This window comes from Eretmochelys imbricata, chromosome 5 (genome assembly GCF_965152235.1).
Source record: "Eretmochelys imbricata isolate rEreImb1 chromosome 5, rEreImb1.hap1, whole genome shotgun sequence".
Lineage (NCBI taxonomy): Eukaryota > Metazoa > Chordata > Testudines > Cheloniidae > Eretmochelys > Eretmochelys imbricata.
In genome coordinates this window covers 1,072,700-1,086,632 of record NC_135576.1, presented here as the reverse complement: position 1 = coordinate 1,086,632, position 13,933 = coordinate 1,072,700, and the positions used below count along the sequence as shown (strand labels likewise).

Sequence of the window (13,933 nt, the reverse complement as noted above, 5' to 3'; positions counted from 1 at the left end):
TCACCTAAGAAGACAAAGGCCCCAGCACCTTTGGTCTCCTGGAGAGATCCGGCCTGAGGAGTGGGTCCATCACCATCTTGCTGGAAGATGGGGGGAGAAGACCAGCTTAAAAAAGCCTGGAACCAAAACTTGCTAGGTTATGTTTCAGACTTTCAGATGCATGTTTTCACTTTTATTTGCTGGTAACTTTAACTCTTATACTTGAATTCACTTCAAATTCTGTCTTCTTTTGTTTTGTTTTGAATCCAAACCAGCTCAGTGCTATGTTTGAACTGAACTGTTTGGTAGCTCTGTTAAACTAATAAACTGCTGAATATTGACTCCTTACAGGGCCAATGAACCTTAGTTTCCCTCTGATTGTTCCAGGAGAGGGCTGGCCATTTTAGAACACACGTTTTGGGGGAAACTCGGGCTGGCGAAAGCGTGGATCCCCTCAGCTGTTAACGCTGGCTGGTGGAGGCCAGTGGGAACCTGGTCTTGCGGCAGGCTCCGGGATCCAAAGCCAGACAGAGCCACAGTGGCACAGCAGTGAGAGGTGCTCACGGTCACAGGGTAAGAGGTTCCACAGCCCCAGAACCTGACCACGCCCCATTACCCCCATCCCCGCTCAGGGAGCGGTGCCTGGGCAGGGGCCTGTGGCTACGGCTCAGTCCCCGCTGTGGAGGCCCACAAGTGGTTCACTACCCTGTGTCCGCCGCGCGTCAGGCCTGACGTACTCCCCACACCTAACACACTGGGTCCTTCAACCAGGGGGCTCTGGGCTGGGCCCGAGGGGTTTGGAGGGCGGGAGGGTGGGAGGGCTCCGGCTGAGGGTCTGGGCTGCAGGGTGGGTCCGGGGATGAGAGGTTTGGGGTGCAGGACGGGGCTCTGGGCTAGGGCCGAGGGGTTTGGAGTGCAGGAGGGGGTGCGGGCTCCAGCTGGGGGTGTGGGCTCTGGGGTGGGTCTGGGGATGAGAGGTTTGGGAGAGGGCTCAGGGCTGCAACAGGGGGTTGTGGTGTTGTGGGGTGTGACGGTGCTGCCCATGGGAGCCAGCTGAGGTCACTCAGTCAGGGTGATCCGCAAACAGAGCGGATCAGACAAACCCCAAACGCTGGGGGATATTCCAATACTGGGATTTACCCAGCCAGCCCAAACCAGCTTCTCTAGCCCCTCCCTGGGTGCTCAGACGTCCACACAACGCAGTTCCCTTAAAGTACCAGCCTCCGGCCTCCATCCAGACACACACGTCAAACAGAGGATGATAAACTCTGAAAATCTTATTTCATCATTGAAAAGAAAAGGTTCCCCTGACCCCAAAGGACCAAGCCCCAGGTCAAACGATGGTGTGACTCCCTCCGGGATCGGATGGCCAGGATCCCCTGGGGGACTAACATGAAGGGGAAAGGAGTCCAGGAGAGCTGGCTGGATTTCAAGGAATCCCTGTTGAGGTTACAGGGACAAACCATCCCGATGAGTCTAAAGAATAGTAAATATGGCAGGCGACCAGCTTGGCTTAATGGTGAAATCCTTGCTGATCTTAAACACAAAAAAGACCCCCCCATCTTCACCCCCCGGGGAGCGACCCCCCCCCGGTCCGCCCCCATCTCTCCCCGGGGAGCGACCCCCCCCCGGTCTGCCCCCATCTCTCCCCGGGGAGCGACCCCCCCCCCCGGTCTGCCCCCATCTCTCCCCGGGACCGACCCCCCCCGATCTCCCCCCCACAGGGAGCAACCCCACCCCGGTCTCCCCCCGGGAGCGACCCCCCCCCGATCTCCCCCCCCACAGGGAGCGACCCCCCCGGTCTCCCCCCCATCTCTCTCCGGGAGCGACCCCCCCCGATCTCCCCCCCCACCGGGACCGACCCCCCCCCCCGATCTCCCCCCCACAGGGAGCGACCCCCCCGGTCTCCCCCCCCACAGGGACCGACCCCCCCCCCGATCTCCCCCCCCACAGGGAGCGACCCCCCCCGGTCTCCCCCCCATCTCTCTCCGGGACCGACCCCCCCGATCTCCCCCCCCACAGGGAGCGATCCCCCCGGTCTCCTCCCCATCTCTCTCCGGGACCGACCCCCCCGATCTCCCCCCCCCGGGAGCGACCCCCCCATGTCCCCCCCCGGAGCGCCTCCCGGCCGGCGGACCCAACAAGTCCGGGGAGCGCCTGACCCCGCCCAGCCGGGCCTGCCCTCGTGCCGGGGCGGGGCTCCCCGCCGGCCGCCAGGGGGCGCCGTGGCGGGTCCGCGCCGGCCCCAGCGGCGCCGCTCTCGCCGCCCCCGCCGCTCCACGGTCCCCGCCGCCGGTCCGGCTCGCGCGCTGATTGGCGGAGCCGCGACTCGGGCCGCGAGCCCCCCCTGGCGGCGGCCCATGGCGTTCCCGGGCTCGCTCTTCCCCGCCGGCTGCCGCGCCGGGCCCCCGCGCGACCTGCCCCGCCCGGCGCCGCTCGCGGGCTGGGGCGGCTACGGGCAGGTGCAGGGGGCCGGCCCGGGGCAGGTGAGCGCCGCCCCCCCGGGCTCCAGCACCCGCCCCCCCGAGCCCCCCCCGGGCTCCGGACTCCGGCTCCCCGCCCCCCCCGCGGGCTCCCCGAGCCCCGCCTCCCGGGCTCCCCCCCCCCGGGCTCCAGCCCGAACCCCCCCCCCGGGGGGCACCGGCAGGGCTGGGGAACGGGGGGCTGTGGGTCAGGAGTGGGGGCACCGGCAGGGCTGGGGGGGCAGGGCTGTGGGAACGGGGGCCTGCGGGTCGGGAGTGGGGGCACCGGCAGGGCTGGGGGAACGGGGTGCTGCGGGTTGAGAGTGGGGGGCACCGGCAGGGCGGGCGGGCGGGGCTGGGGCGGCTACGGGCAGGTGCAGGGGGCCGGCCCGAGCCAGGTGAGCGCTGCCCCCCCGGGCTCCGCGCCCCCGCCCCTTCCGAGCCCCCCCGGACTCCAGCTCCCCGAGCCCCCCCAGAGCCCCCTCCCCGGACTCCCCCCCCCCAGCTCCAGCCCGAACCCCCTCCCCCGGGGGGCACCGGCAGGGCTGGGGGAACGGGGGGCTGCGGGTCGGGAGTGGGGGCACCAGCAGGGCGGGGGGGGCAGGGCTGGGGAACGGGGGGGCTGCGGGTCGGGAGTCGGGGCACCGGCAGGGCTGGGGGGGGCAGGGCTGGGGAACGGGGGGCTGTGGGTCAGGAGTGGGGGCATCGGCAGGGCTGGGCGGGCAGGTCTGGGGGAACAGGGGGCTGCGGGTCGGGAGTGGGGGGCACCGGCAGGGCTGGGGGGGGCAGGGCTGGGGAACGGGGGGCTGTGGGTCGGGAGTGGGGTCAGCGGCAGGGCTGGGCGGGCAGGTCTGGGGGAACAGGGGGCTGCGGGTCGGGAGTGGGGGGCACCAGCAGGGTGGGGGGGCAGGGCTGGGGGAACGGGGGGCTGCAGGTCGGGAGTGGGGGCACCGGCAGGGCTGGGGGGGCAGGGCTGGGGGAACAGGGGCCTGCGGGTCGGGAGTGGGAGCATCGGCAGGGCTGGGGGGGCAGGGCTGGGGGAGCGGGGGCCTGCGGGTCAGGAGTGGGGGCACCGGCAGGTCTGGGGAAGTGGGGGGCACCAGCAGGGCTGTGTGCAGGTCCCGGCTGTGGGTCAGGGTGGAGCTGCCTTGGCCGGGCTGCGTGGTGGGAGCTCGGTGTGCGTCGTGCGGACTTGGGGGGGCTGTATTAACCTGTCTGCTTTGTGTCCCTCAGCCCCAGGAGAGGTTTATTCCGCTTCGCAGCAAGAAGGGCGAGAGATGGGCCCCTGCCGAGGCGTGTGCCGTGCCGTTCCTGTCCCCCAACACGAGTGAGAGCCCCCCGGCCAGGCCCCGAGTAGAGGGGGGTTGGGGGCCCTACCAGGGAGGGGCCCAGCTGGCCCCAAGCCCAGCACCACAGGACCATTTGTTAATTAGTGTCTGTGTGGGGTGGGATGGGGCCTGTGTCTTGTTTGCCCTGGGGCCCCTGATCTCTTCCTCCCCGTAACCCCCTGAGGGCCTGGCAGAGCTGCTCATGCATGTCCGGAGGGTGGGGGAGGTAGCACTGGGAGGGCAGGGAGCTTCTCAGTGCTGCCCCCAGCCCACCCATGGGTGGCGTATGCCTGGCCCCGCCCTGCCTCCCTCCCCCCCGCTGCCCAGGGTTGTGATGCGTTCCCTTGCCCGCTGCGGTAACCGCCTGGCCCTGCCCTTCTCTCTCGCAGGCTGCCGTGTCCCCACGCTGACACCCCACGACATCCTCTACGTGGGGCAGATTCAAAGGAAGCACCAGGCCAGCAAGACTGGGGGGGCTGCCCTGGACTTCACAGGGCAGGTAATTCCGCAGGCGGCGGTGTGGCCAGGGGGTCTCCCTGCGTCCCTGCTCCCTGGGCAGGTGGGGTCCCCGTGGGCTCGCTGGACCCGCTCACTGTCTGAGCCCTGAGGAATCTGTGGCAGGGCCCACGCTCCAGCTCTGCCCAGCCGGGCAGTCTAGGGGGCTGCCTCTGTCGGTTTGACGGCTCCCCAGGGCCTGTGCTGAGCCCCAGCTTGTAAACAGGCTCTAGGAGGATCCCTTCTGTGGCCAGACCCCCCCCTCCCCGGGGGCCACTCTTCCTCCAGGGTCGGCCAAGTGGCCTCGAGACTGAGCCCCTGAGCTCCAGCCTCCTGCTCCACCCCCGTTGAGTTGCCCATGAGTCCCGTTGAGCCAGGCTCTGGGCAAGACATGTCCCCTCCGCAGGGACCAACGCCCCCCCGCTGGTTTCCAGCCCTTTCCAGCCGAGCAGGGTTTGTCAGGTGCCTGGAGCCTGGCCCTGGAGGCCTGTAAGGCAGCCCAGTCTGGGCTCCTGTCAGGGCCCCACCCCGCCAACTGCTGTAGGATCCCCATGCATCTGTCCTGGGTGAGAGCTGTGTGTCTCTCCACAGGCCCTGGCACCTTCCCCCTGTGCTCTCCCGCCCGGGCTTTGGGGAAAACCGCCCTCTTCTGGGTGGTTGGTTTCCAGGTGTGACGGCCCCGGCCCCTGGCGCTCTCCTGTCTGACCCTTCAGTGATATGCCCAAGAGCAGCTTTAACCCCTCTGTGCCCACTGGGGAGCAACCCCCTGGCAGGCCAGGCACTGCCAGGCGCAGGGTTCAGACAAATATCATGGAGGGCCCAGCATGCTCTGCTCCACAGACTGGCCCCATTGCATGCTGGGCCCTGTCATCTCTGCGCAGCAGGTCCCTAGTGGGGCTGGGTTGGGATGTTCCCCGTCCCCATTGACCTTGGTACTCCTGTGTCCAGTCCTCCCGGTCGTTCCCGTAGCGCCCCCCGCTGGTGTGGTAGGGCAGGGCTGTCGGAGATGCCAAGGCCAGAGGGGTCACTGCGCCCTGCCCCCCAGGAATCCCTGGCTGAGCGCGAGCAGAGCTGCTAGGAAACTAGCCCATCTGGATGTGCAAATGGCTGGCGGTGGAGAATCCCCCGGTCGCTTGCTCCTCGCCATTAGAGGCCGACGCCCTATCACTTGTCTGGCTCCAGCTCCCAGCCCCCGGGTCAGGTCAGCCGTCCTCTGCCCGGCTGCAGGGCCCAGCTCCATACCCACGTGCTGCAGCGCTGGGGGCAGAGCCCAGGGACTGGGCCAAGGTCCCGCAGGGAGTCTGGCTGGGCCGGGCACGGAACGTGGTCCCCCCAGGCCAAGCCTGTCGCACTGACCCTGCCTCTCCCTGGCAGCTGGCTCACTTCTTCCTGGATCACCCCGAGGAGGCCTTCGGCGCCATGGGGCAACTTCTTCAGGAGCACTTCTCTCTGGGGGAGGCGCAGCTGCAGGTGAGCGTCCCTCGCCGGTCCTCTGCTCCCCGCCGGGCCTTGACCCAGAGCTGGGGAGGGGCAGCACCCACCTCGCTGTGTCTGCTCCTGACCCCAGCTGTGGGAATATCCCTCCTACCCCCCATCAGTGCTGTCGTACCCGGGGGCCCCGCTGTGCTAGGTGCTGTACGGACACAGAGCAGAGGCGCTGCCCAGCCCCCGGGGCTCATGCTCAGAGATGAGCTGCCGGAGCCGAGGAGACAGTGGGGCAGTACAGGCAGCACGGCGGGCAGGGCTCCTGCTGGCATGTGTGCCCTCCGCCCGCCCCTCATGCCCTCCGCCCGCCCCTCATGCCCTCGTACCCCTCCCGCCCCTCATGTGCCCTCCACTCATCCCATGCTCTCATTCCTTTCCCCCAGCGCGTGTGCCCCCCAGCGCATGTGCCCTGGTACCCCTCCCCCAGTGCGTGTGCCCTGACCTCGGCCTGTCCCCTCCCTCCCTGCAGAGCAAGGCGCAGGAAAACACCATCTCAGTGAAGACCCTGGTCCAGGAGCTTGGCCGGAGGGAGGACAGGCGGTGAGTGGTGCCAAGCCTAAGCAGGGGCCCTGCTCTCTTCCCCTCTGCTTGGGGTGCCGTGAGCACAGCCAGGGGGTGCAGAGCCAGGCGCAGCGCAGGGCCTCCAGGCATCGGCTGTGTTGGGCAAGGACAGCACAGGCCCTGCGAGCCAGCACCCCGGCCAGCGCAGCAATCAGTGCTGCTCCTGCGTGGCCCAGGGCGGCTGGGGAGACCCCACAGAAAGTCTGGATTGCTGGGGAGAGGCCGGGGGCTGTTCCCAGGGGCCTAGACTTCCCCTGCCTCTGGTGCCCAGCCCCAGGGGGGAAGGTTTGTCTGTTACACAGTCTGGGTGGGGGGGCTGCAGTCTGGGGGATAGGGTCAGTTTGTGGCACTAGGGAGGAGCTGTTTGGGAGCCCCTCCCTGCACGTCTGTCCTGTGCAGCACCATCCCTGCTGCCAGGCTGGCTGGGGAGGGGCAGGGCTGAGCTGTCCCTGATGCCCAGCTGTCCCCCCAGTGACTGCCCCTGGCTCCAGCCCAGCCCACGGCTGCGCTGGTTCTCCTGCCTGTCCCGGGACTGGCTGTTCGAGGTGCCCCTGGGCCTGCTGGCCGAGTGCGTCCACGAGGAGCTGGCCCTGCAGTGGGCGAAGCTCCTGTTCGACGACGCCCCGACTGGGGGGGCACTGGCTTGGCTCCCCACTGAAGACGTGGCTCCTGCTTCCAGCGGCTGCCTGGTCTACCCAGGAGGGGAGGCCATGAACCTCCTCTGTATCCTTCTGCAGACAGGCCGGGCTGGCGGTGCTGGTGCAGGGCGCTGCTGAGGGTGGCCCCAGGCTGGGGGGGTGGGTGGGGGAGGCAGATCTCATTGCTAGGGGCATCAAGTCTCTGTTGCACCCCTGGGGATGGGGGGTTTGATGCCCAGGACCCGGCTGATCTGTCACTGGTGATGGGATGGGTGCAGCTGGGCTCCATTGCTGGGGAGGCTGGGGGCTGGCATGCGGGGGCTGTAAACTGTGCCTGGGCTGGGGGGCTTGCTAGGCTTGGGGGGGGCTGACTGTTGTCCCCGGGCTGGGGGCTGAGCTGGGCTGGTAGGTTGGCTGTGTTGGGGGCTGGGCTGCGGGCTGAGCGTTGTCTCCATGCTGGGAGATTTGCTGGGCCGGGGCCTGGCTGTTATCCCCGGACTGGGGCTGACCCTCTGGCGTGGGGCCAGCCATGGCCCCTGCAGTCGGTGCGTGGCCCTTGACACGGTGCCAGGTTTCCAGGAGGTGGCTCTGGAGCAGGTGGCTGGTGCCCTTCAGCCCCGCGCCCATGGCTGCCACGCGCAGTTCGAGCTCAGTGGCCGGGTCCGCCAGGTGGCCACCGCACAGGTGGCTGGGGAAGGTGAGTGGGGCCCCGGGGAGGTGCCAGGCTCGGTGCCAGGCTCAGCTCCCGGCTCTGCCACCAGATGCTTGTGGCCCTGGAGGAGGGCCAAGCCCCTGGGTGTACGGGGCAGGGAACAGCCTCCTGTGGGGGGGTTGGCTGAGGTGCTGAGCTCACCTGCTCCTGTCCTGGGGTCCCCATCTCCTGTGGGCCTGGCCCCGGTCGGCAGCCATTGCCCCCAGGGCTTACTGCGGCGTCTCCTCCCCACATGTAGCCCTCGTTGGCGTTCGCTCGGATCATCACTGTGGTGCCTGGCGGCTCCGGGCTGGCACCACCCCTGCCCCGCTCCAGGTCATTCGCACTGACGCGCCCGCCTCCTGCCTCACCGTCAGGTACGTGCCTGGGCTGGCCTGGCTGGAGGAGCCGGGAGCCCAGAGGGGCGGAGGGTGACGCTCCCTGCGGACCCGGGGGTGGAGGGCACCTCGCCACCCCCTGCCCTGGGCGGGAGCTGACCCTAGGAATGCAGAAGGCGCTGTCCGTTTGCTTCTGCGGTGCAGGGGAAGAAAGGGGCCTGTCTGCCTTCCTCGGGGCCCCAGATCAGCCACTTTGCACCCGTGACTGGTGCTCGATTCCCCTCTGCTGGGTTCATGTCCCCCTGCCACGTGGAGCTCCCTTCCCGGGGCTTTCCTCTGCGGCCCCTGCCCCGGTCCAGGCTGGGCTCAGGGACCCCCGTTCGTCCCAGAGCACCAGTGCGCACGACTATCCGCCATGGTAACGCCGGGTGTGCTGCGCTGCTGGTCCATCCCTCCCACCACGGTGCAGCGTGGGAGGTGGAGTGAGTTTGTCGGGCCGGACACAGCTATGAACCCTTTGCCAGTGGAGGCCTTTAAACCGGGTTTGCTGGGCCCGTCCGTCCTGTGCCCGAGGGGGGGGGTCTGCCCCGCACTGACGCTCTGCCCTTCCCACAGCCCCCACCTCCCCGGGGAGCTGTCCGTCTGCACCCTCAGCGGGGCCGTGTACCTCTGGAACATCGAGACTGGGTAAGGGGGCCAAGGGCTGGGGCCCTGGGAAGGGGGAGGCAGTGCAGGCACCTGGGGGCCCAGGAGCATGCACGGGCGGGGGGCGGCTGTGGCTCTTCCTAGCCACTATGAAGCCTGGTGCTGGGAGCTGCCTATCGCCCTTCCCCCACAAACAGCCAGGGACCGGCCCAGGCAGGGAGCCCCATGCCCTGCATTGTCCTGCGCCCAGGTGAGGTGCTGATCCCTCTGCCCAGTGTCCTCCCCTCCCTTTCTCCCCCACACCGGCCCAGGCAGTGACCCCTGCGTCCCTCCGTCCTTGGGCTGGCCCAGCGGTGATCTCCACGCTCCCCACCTGCTGCCGGCCCAGTGGTAATTCCTGTGTCCCCAGGCTGCAGCGACTGCGCCGGGACCCCGAGACGGCGTTCTTCCGAGAGGCATCCCCGTGGCGCTGGAGCGAGTTCACCGCCCACCCGCGGGTGCTGAGCTGCGCTGACCGCACTGGCCTGCAGTGCCTCGACGTGCGGGTAAGGCTGCCCGCGTGCAGTGAGGGGGGAGGGCAGGGCTGGGGCTGGCCGGGTCAGGGGGCCGCCCTCCCTGGGTGCTCACGTGCCCTGGTCTCTTCCGGCTCCAGGCTCCCGCCAGTTGCCAGTTTGATCTGTTCAAGGTGGGAGGAGAAGCTGAGTGCCAGAGTGGAGAGCGAGTGATGCTGCCCATGTACCTGGGCAGGGCCCACCCCTGCCAGCACCTCGTCGCCACGCAGGTGAGTGCCCGGGCTGCTGCGGTAGGCGACGCTCCAGCCCCTCAGCGCTGGTGGGGAGGATCCTGCAGAGCCCGTTCCAACCTGTGGCTTGGTGCCCAGCTGCTGGGCCCGTCAGCTCCCCGCGCGCGGCCGACTCGGTTCCCAGGGGCGGCTCCAGGGCACGGCCTGGCTGGGCAGCTTGGCCGGTGATGGTGAAAAGCTGCTGCAATGGCCGTAAGCTTGATGGGGATGGGGGCTGGGCCATGCCTGTGGGGGGAGCGGGCACTGCCCCCCCGGTGCCCTGCCCCCCAGGTTACTGGCGGGAGAGGGGAGCAGCCCCGGGGCTCTCTGGGGCGTTCTCACTGCCCCCCTGGGGCCCTGCCCCCCAGTTCGGGTCGTGTATGTGGTGGACGAGCGCTTCCCCCTGGTGCCGATGCTGCGTTGGGAGCACATGCTGGAGGCCCCGCCCGTCTTCCGCCCATCTCAGCCCGGGCCAGTCCCAGGAGAGGAGCCACAAGGTGCTGCTGGGCACCCACCGCACACAGGAGCTGCTGCTGCTGCAGTACACGGGTTGAGCGGGGGCGGGGGGCTGCTGCAGTACGCGGGGGGGCGGGGGGCTGCTGCAGTACGCGGGGGGGCTGGGGGGCTGCTGCAGTACGCGGGGGGGCATGGGGGGAGTGGGGCTGCTGCAGTACGCGGGGGGGGCATGGGGGGGCTTGGGGGGCTGCTGCAGTAGACAGGTGGGCGGGAGGCATGGGGGGGGCTGAGCCCAGGGGCAGCTGCTGCTGCAGTACGCGGGGGGGGCGGGGGGCATGGGGGGCTGGGGGCTGCTGCAGTACGCGGGGGGGTGGGGGGCAATGGGGGGCGGGGGGGCTGCTGCAGTAGACAGGTGGGCGGGAGGCATGGGTGGGGCTGAGCCCAGGGGGCGGCTGCTGCTGCAGTACACGGGTGAGCGGGGGCGGGGGGGCTGCTGCAGTACGCGGGGGGGGTGGGGGGCTGGGGGCTGCTGCAGTAGACAGGTGGGCGGAGAGGCATGGGGGGGCTGAGCCCAGGGGGCAGCTGCTGCTGCAGTACGCAGGGGCGGGGGGCTGCTGCAGTACGCGGTGGGGGGCGGGAGGCATGGGGGGCTGGGGGCTGCTGCAGTAGACAGCGGGAGGCATGGGGGGGCTGAGCCCAGGGCGGCTGCTGCTGCAGTACACGGGTGAGCGGGGGGCGGGGAGCTGCTGCAGTACGCGGGGGGGGTGGGGGGCATGGGGGGGCGGGGGGCTGCTGCAGTAGACAGGTGGGCGGGGAGGCATGGGGGGTCTGAGCCCAGGGGCAGCTGCTGCTGTAGTAAACGGGGGGACGGGGGCGGGGGGGGACGGGGGGGTGGAGGCTGCTGCAGCACACGGGGGGGGCTGGGGGGCATAGGGGGGCTGGCGACTGCTGCAGTACACAGGTGAGCGGGGGCGGGGTGCATGGGGGGGCTGCGAGCTGCTCCTGCTGCAGTCCCTGGCTCGGGGGGCGCTGTTTCCTGCAGGGAGGGGTCATGCTGGGGGATGGTATAGGGCAGAGGTCACCAAACTGGGGCGTGCCCCCCTAGGGGGGTGCAGAGGAATGCTTGGGGGGGCTCAGTGAGCCCAGGCCAGCCCCCACGGGGGGGGGGGAGGGGGGAAGGAAAGGAACACCACCCAGCCCCACCCCCAACTGCAATCCCAGCCCCATTCCTGGCTCCGGCAGGAGGAGGGTGCAACCCTGAAAAGTTTGGGGGACTTCTGGTGTAGAGGGTTCTCTGGGGCGTGGGTACATGTCAGTATGGGGGTTCCCCAGAGCCAGGGTGCCCCTCCCCCAGCCACATGGTGCTCTGTCAAGGAGGGGCTGAGTTACAGCCATGGGGGGGGGCAGTGCGGGGGGGGGCGGGCTGGGAGGGATCTGGGAGGTCCAAGGGGGGGGCAGTGCGGGGGTGGGGGGCGGGCTGGGAGGGATCTGGGAGTCCAAGGGGGGGCAGTGCGGGGGGGGGGGGGGGCAAGCTCCCACACAGCTTTTCACACCCCCCTCTCCCCCAGGTGGCAGCCATTCAGCCTGCCAGCTCGCAGGGCCCCCCCGGCGGCTCCATCCCATCTACCAGGGTCTGCAGCACCTCCCCACGCAGGTGACCCCCCAGCAGGGCCTGCTGTGCCAGAGGCTGACTGTTCCCGCAGCTGGTAGGTGGCTGGGGCGAGCAGAGGGGGGCTGGGGGGTGGGGGTGGCCTGGCATGGAACCCCCCGTGTCCCCAGCAGTCCCAGGCCCACATTGCTGGGGTGCAGCCAAAAGGAAGGGCCCTGGCTCTGACCTACCTGTGCCTCTGACGGGGGGGCTCCAGAGAGCTGGGAGGGGGTTGGACAAGGATCTCGCCTGCTCTCTGGGGTGGGGCTGTGTGGGCCCAGTGGGGGTCTCCCCTAACTCTGTGTGGGGCCTGGGGGGGTCTCCCCTAGGTCTTTGTGCGGCCTATGGGGGGCTCTGTCCCCCGCCACTGCGCTCAGCCCCCTCACCTCCCTTTCTCCCCAGGTGTGACGGCTGCCCACGCCGGACAAGGGCCGCTGGAGTCCTTGCTGGTTTTCCAGCTCTCCGAGGCCGGGGACCTGTTTCTACCAAACCCTGCTGCACGAGCCGCCGGCGGAGAGTGAGTCGTCGGCAGCCCCCCGCCTCGCCCCGTCCCTGCCAGCTCCTGCTGCAGCCGGCCAGCCCTCACCCACATGGGGTGCCTCCATGGGCTCGGGCGGCGAGGGAGAGCGGGCCGCCTGCCTCCCCTGCCAGCGACCATCTCCGAGGGCACCGCCGATGCCGGGCAGGCAGCAGCCCTGGAGGAAGCCAGGCCCAGCGTGGGCCCCAGCCCAGCAGCCGCTGCCCGCTACGGCTGCTGGCTGAAGGCTCTCATCAGGGACTGGAGCCGGCTGCCGGAGCAGAGCCAGCCCCAGGCCCCACCCACCATCAGCCAGCGGCGCCTCTTCACCCGTGGGGAGCTGAGCCGGCCGGCCGGGGACGGCGCCCCCTACTGCCGAGCCCGCCAGCTGCTGCGCCAGGCCATGCGGGAGCGGGGCTGCTGGCGCCCTGGGCCCTGGGGCCGCCCCCCGCCCCACTGGCCATGCCGCACCTCGTGGAGCCCGGGGCCTGGCCCGACGACCTGAGCAAGCGGCTGACGGCGTCGTGGGCGGGGCGGCTGGGGCGAGTGGTGGGAGGAGAAGCTGGGCATGACCAGGGCCCACAAGCTGCACGTGCTGCGGGACCGGAGACGGCGCTGGAAGCAAGCGCGGAGCCGCCGCAGCCTGTCGGGCAGCTTCACCTCCTCCGTCACCTACCAGTCCGACCTCAGTGACTTCTCCGCCGGCAGCCAGCCCCCCGGCCAGGCCCGCGAGGAGCAGCAGCCCCCGGCCCCCGTGTGCCGCCAGGACCTTTCCCCACCACGGGCGGGACGGGGGGCCCTGCCCCCAGCCCCGGGGCAGTTCTGGCCGGCCTCCCCACTGGACAGCAGCTCCCAGCGCAGCGGGCAGGGCACCCAGGAGGCCTGGGGCAGCCAGGACGTGGAGGACTCCTCCCAGCTGCTCTCGTCCCAGACCCTGAGCTCGCGGGGCATCCCCAAGGAGCGCAGGAAAACCCTGCGGGACTACCTGGCCCTCTTCACCGAGCCCCGCCCCGGAGCCGCTATCCGAGCTGCCTGCGAGCCAGGCCTCCAGCCTGGGCAGCCAGCACTGGGGCCCCTCCTCCCAGAGCCAGCGCTCCACCGTGTCGCAGCCCCGCCGCAAACGGCCCCGCATGGGCTTCTGAGACCCACAGCGGGGAGGTGCTGGGGGCGTCGTCTGGATGGCCGGAGGTCTTAGGGGACGGGGAGTGCTGGGACGGTGTCTGCCGAGCCACGGCCTGGCGCCCTGGGGCTGTTGGCCGGTGCAGATAACTCAATAAACAGGGAAAGGTAGCACCTGGCCATTGTCTGCGCCATGGGGATGGAGCCCGTCTGTGGGGTTTTCTGGAGCAGTCCTGACCCCCAGCACATGGCAGGTGCATGGGGCCTGGGGGCTGTCAGCTGCTGCGGTTTCTCCGGCACCAGGCAAGGTGGGCGGAACGCCGGCATTGCCTGCTGCTGCCATGCGCAGGGGTGGGGGGGAGGCCAAGCTGGAGGTGGCAGGGAACTGGGGCCGTGGGTTGTTCCACTCCAGGGTCCCTGCTCTGGCTGCCCCACGCTGCGGCTGGGAGCGAGGCAGGGAGAGCCAGAGCCCAGCTAGTGTGTGACTGGCCCACTGCCTCCACAGGGCTCGCCGGGGGCAGCGCTGGGCGCCGGGGACTGTCATGCTGCTGCTCAGGCACGGAGAGCCCAGGCCTGTGGGTGTAGCTGGGGCGGGGCGTTGGCACACACCTCACCCATGGCAGCGGTCAAACACCTGTGTCCTGAGAGCTGCACCCCCTAGACCTCTAGGGTCACGAGACCAGTGGGGGCTCCCAGCCCTTTCCACAGGGGCTGGGGAACTGACCCTGGGCACACAGGAAAACCAGCAATGAGATTGCTTCTGAGAAAGATGCAGCATGTACTTGCCCTG

The 13,933-nt window shown here is 69.7% G+C and overlaps 1 protein-coding gene across 1 annotated transcript; it reads left to right on the top strand.

Annotated features, from left to right (window-relative positions):
- Window positions 1–2,337: 2,337 nt before the first annotated feature.
- On the top strand, window positions 2,338–13,314 carry TAF1C (TATA-box binding protein associated factor, RNA polymerase I subunit C). The gene is given in 20 exon segments (XM_077816574.1): window positions 2,338–2,465; window positions 3,675–3,768; window positions 4,159–4,268; window positions 5,639–5,734; window positions 6,219–6,289; window positions 6,783–7,033; window positions 7,520–7,645; window positions 7,899–8,016; window positions 8,593–8,664; window positions 9,032–9,167; window positions 9,275–9,407; window positions 9,772–9,857; window positions 9,859–9,952; window positions 11,428–11,565; window positions 11,910–11,986; window positions 11,988–12,128; window positions 12,131–12,443; window positions 12,446–12,555; window positions 12,557–13,027; window positions 13,029–13,314. Coding segments are annotated over 20 exon segments (2,901 nt in total). The 5' UTR covers window positions 2,338–2,339; the 3' UTR covers window positions 13,167–13,314.
- Window positions 13,315–13,933: the final 619 nt, after the last annotated feature.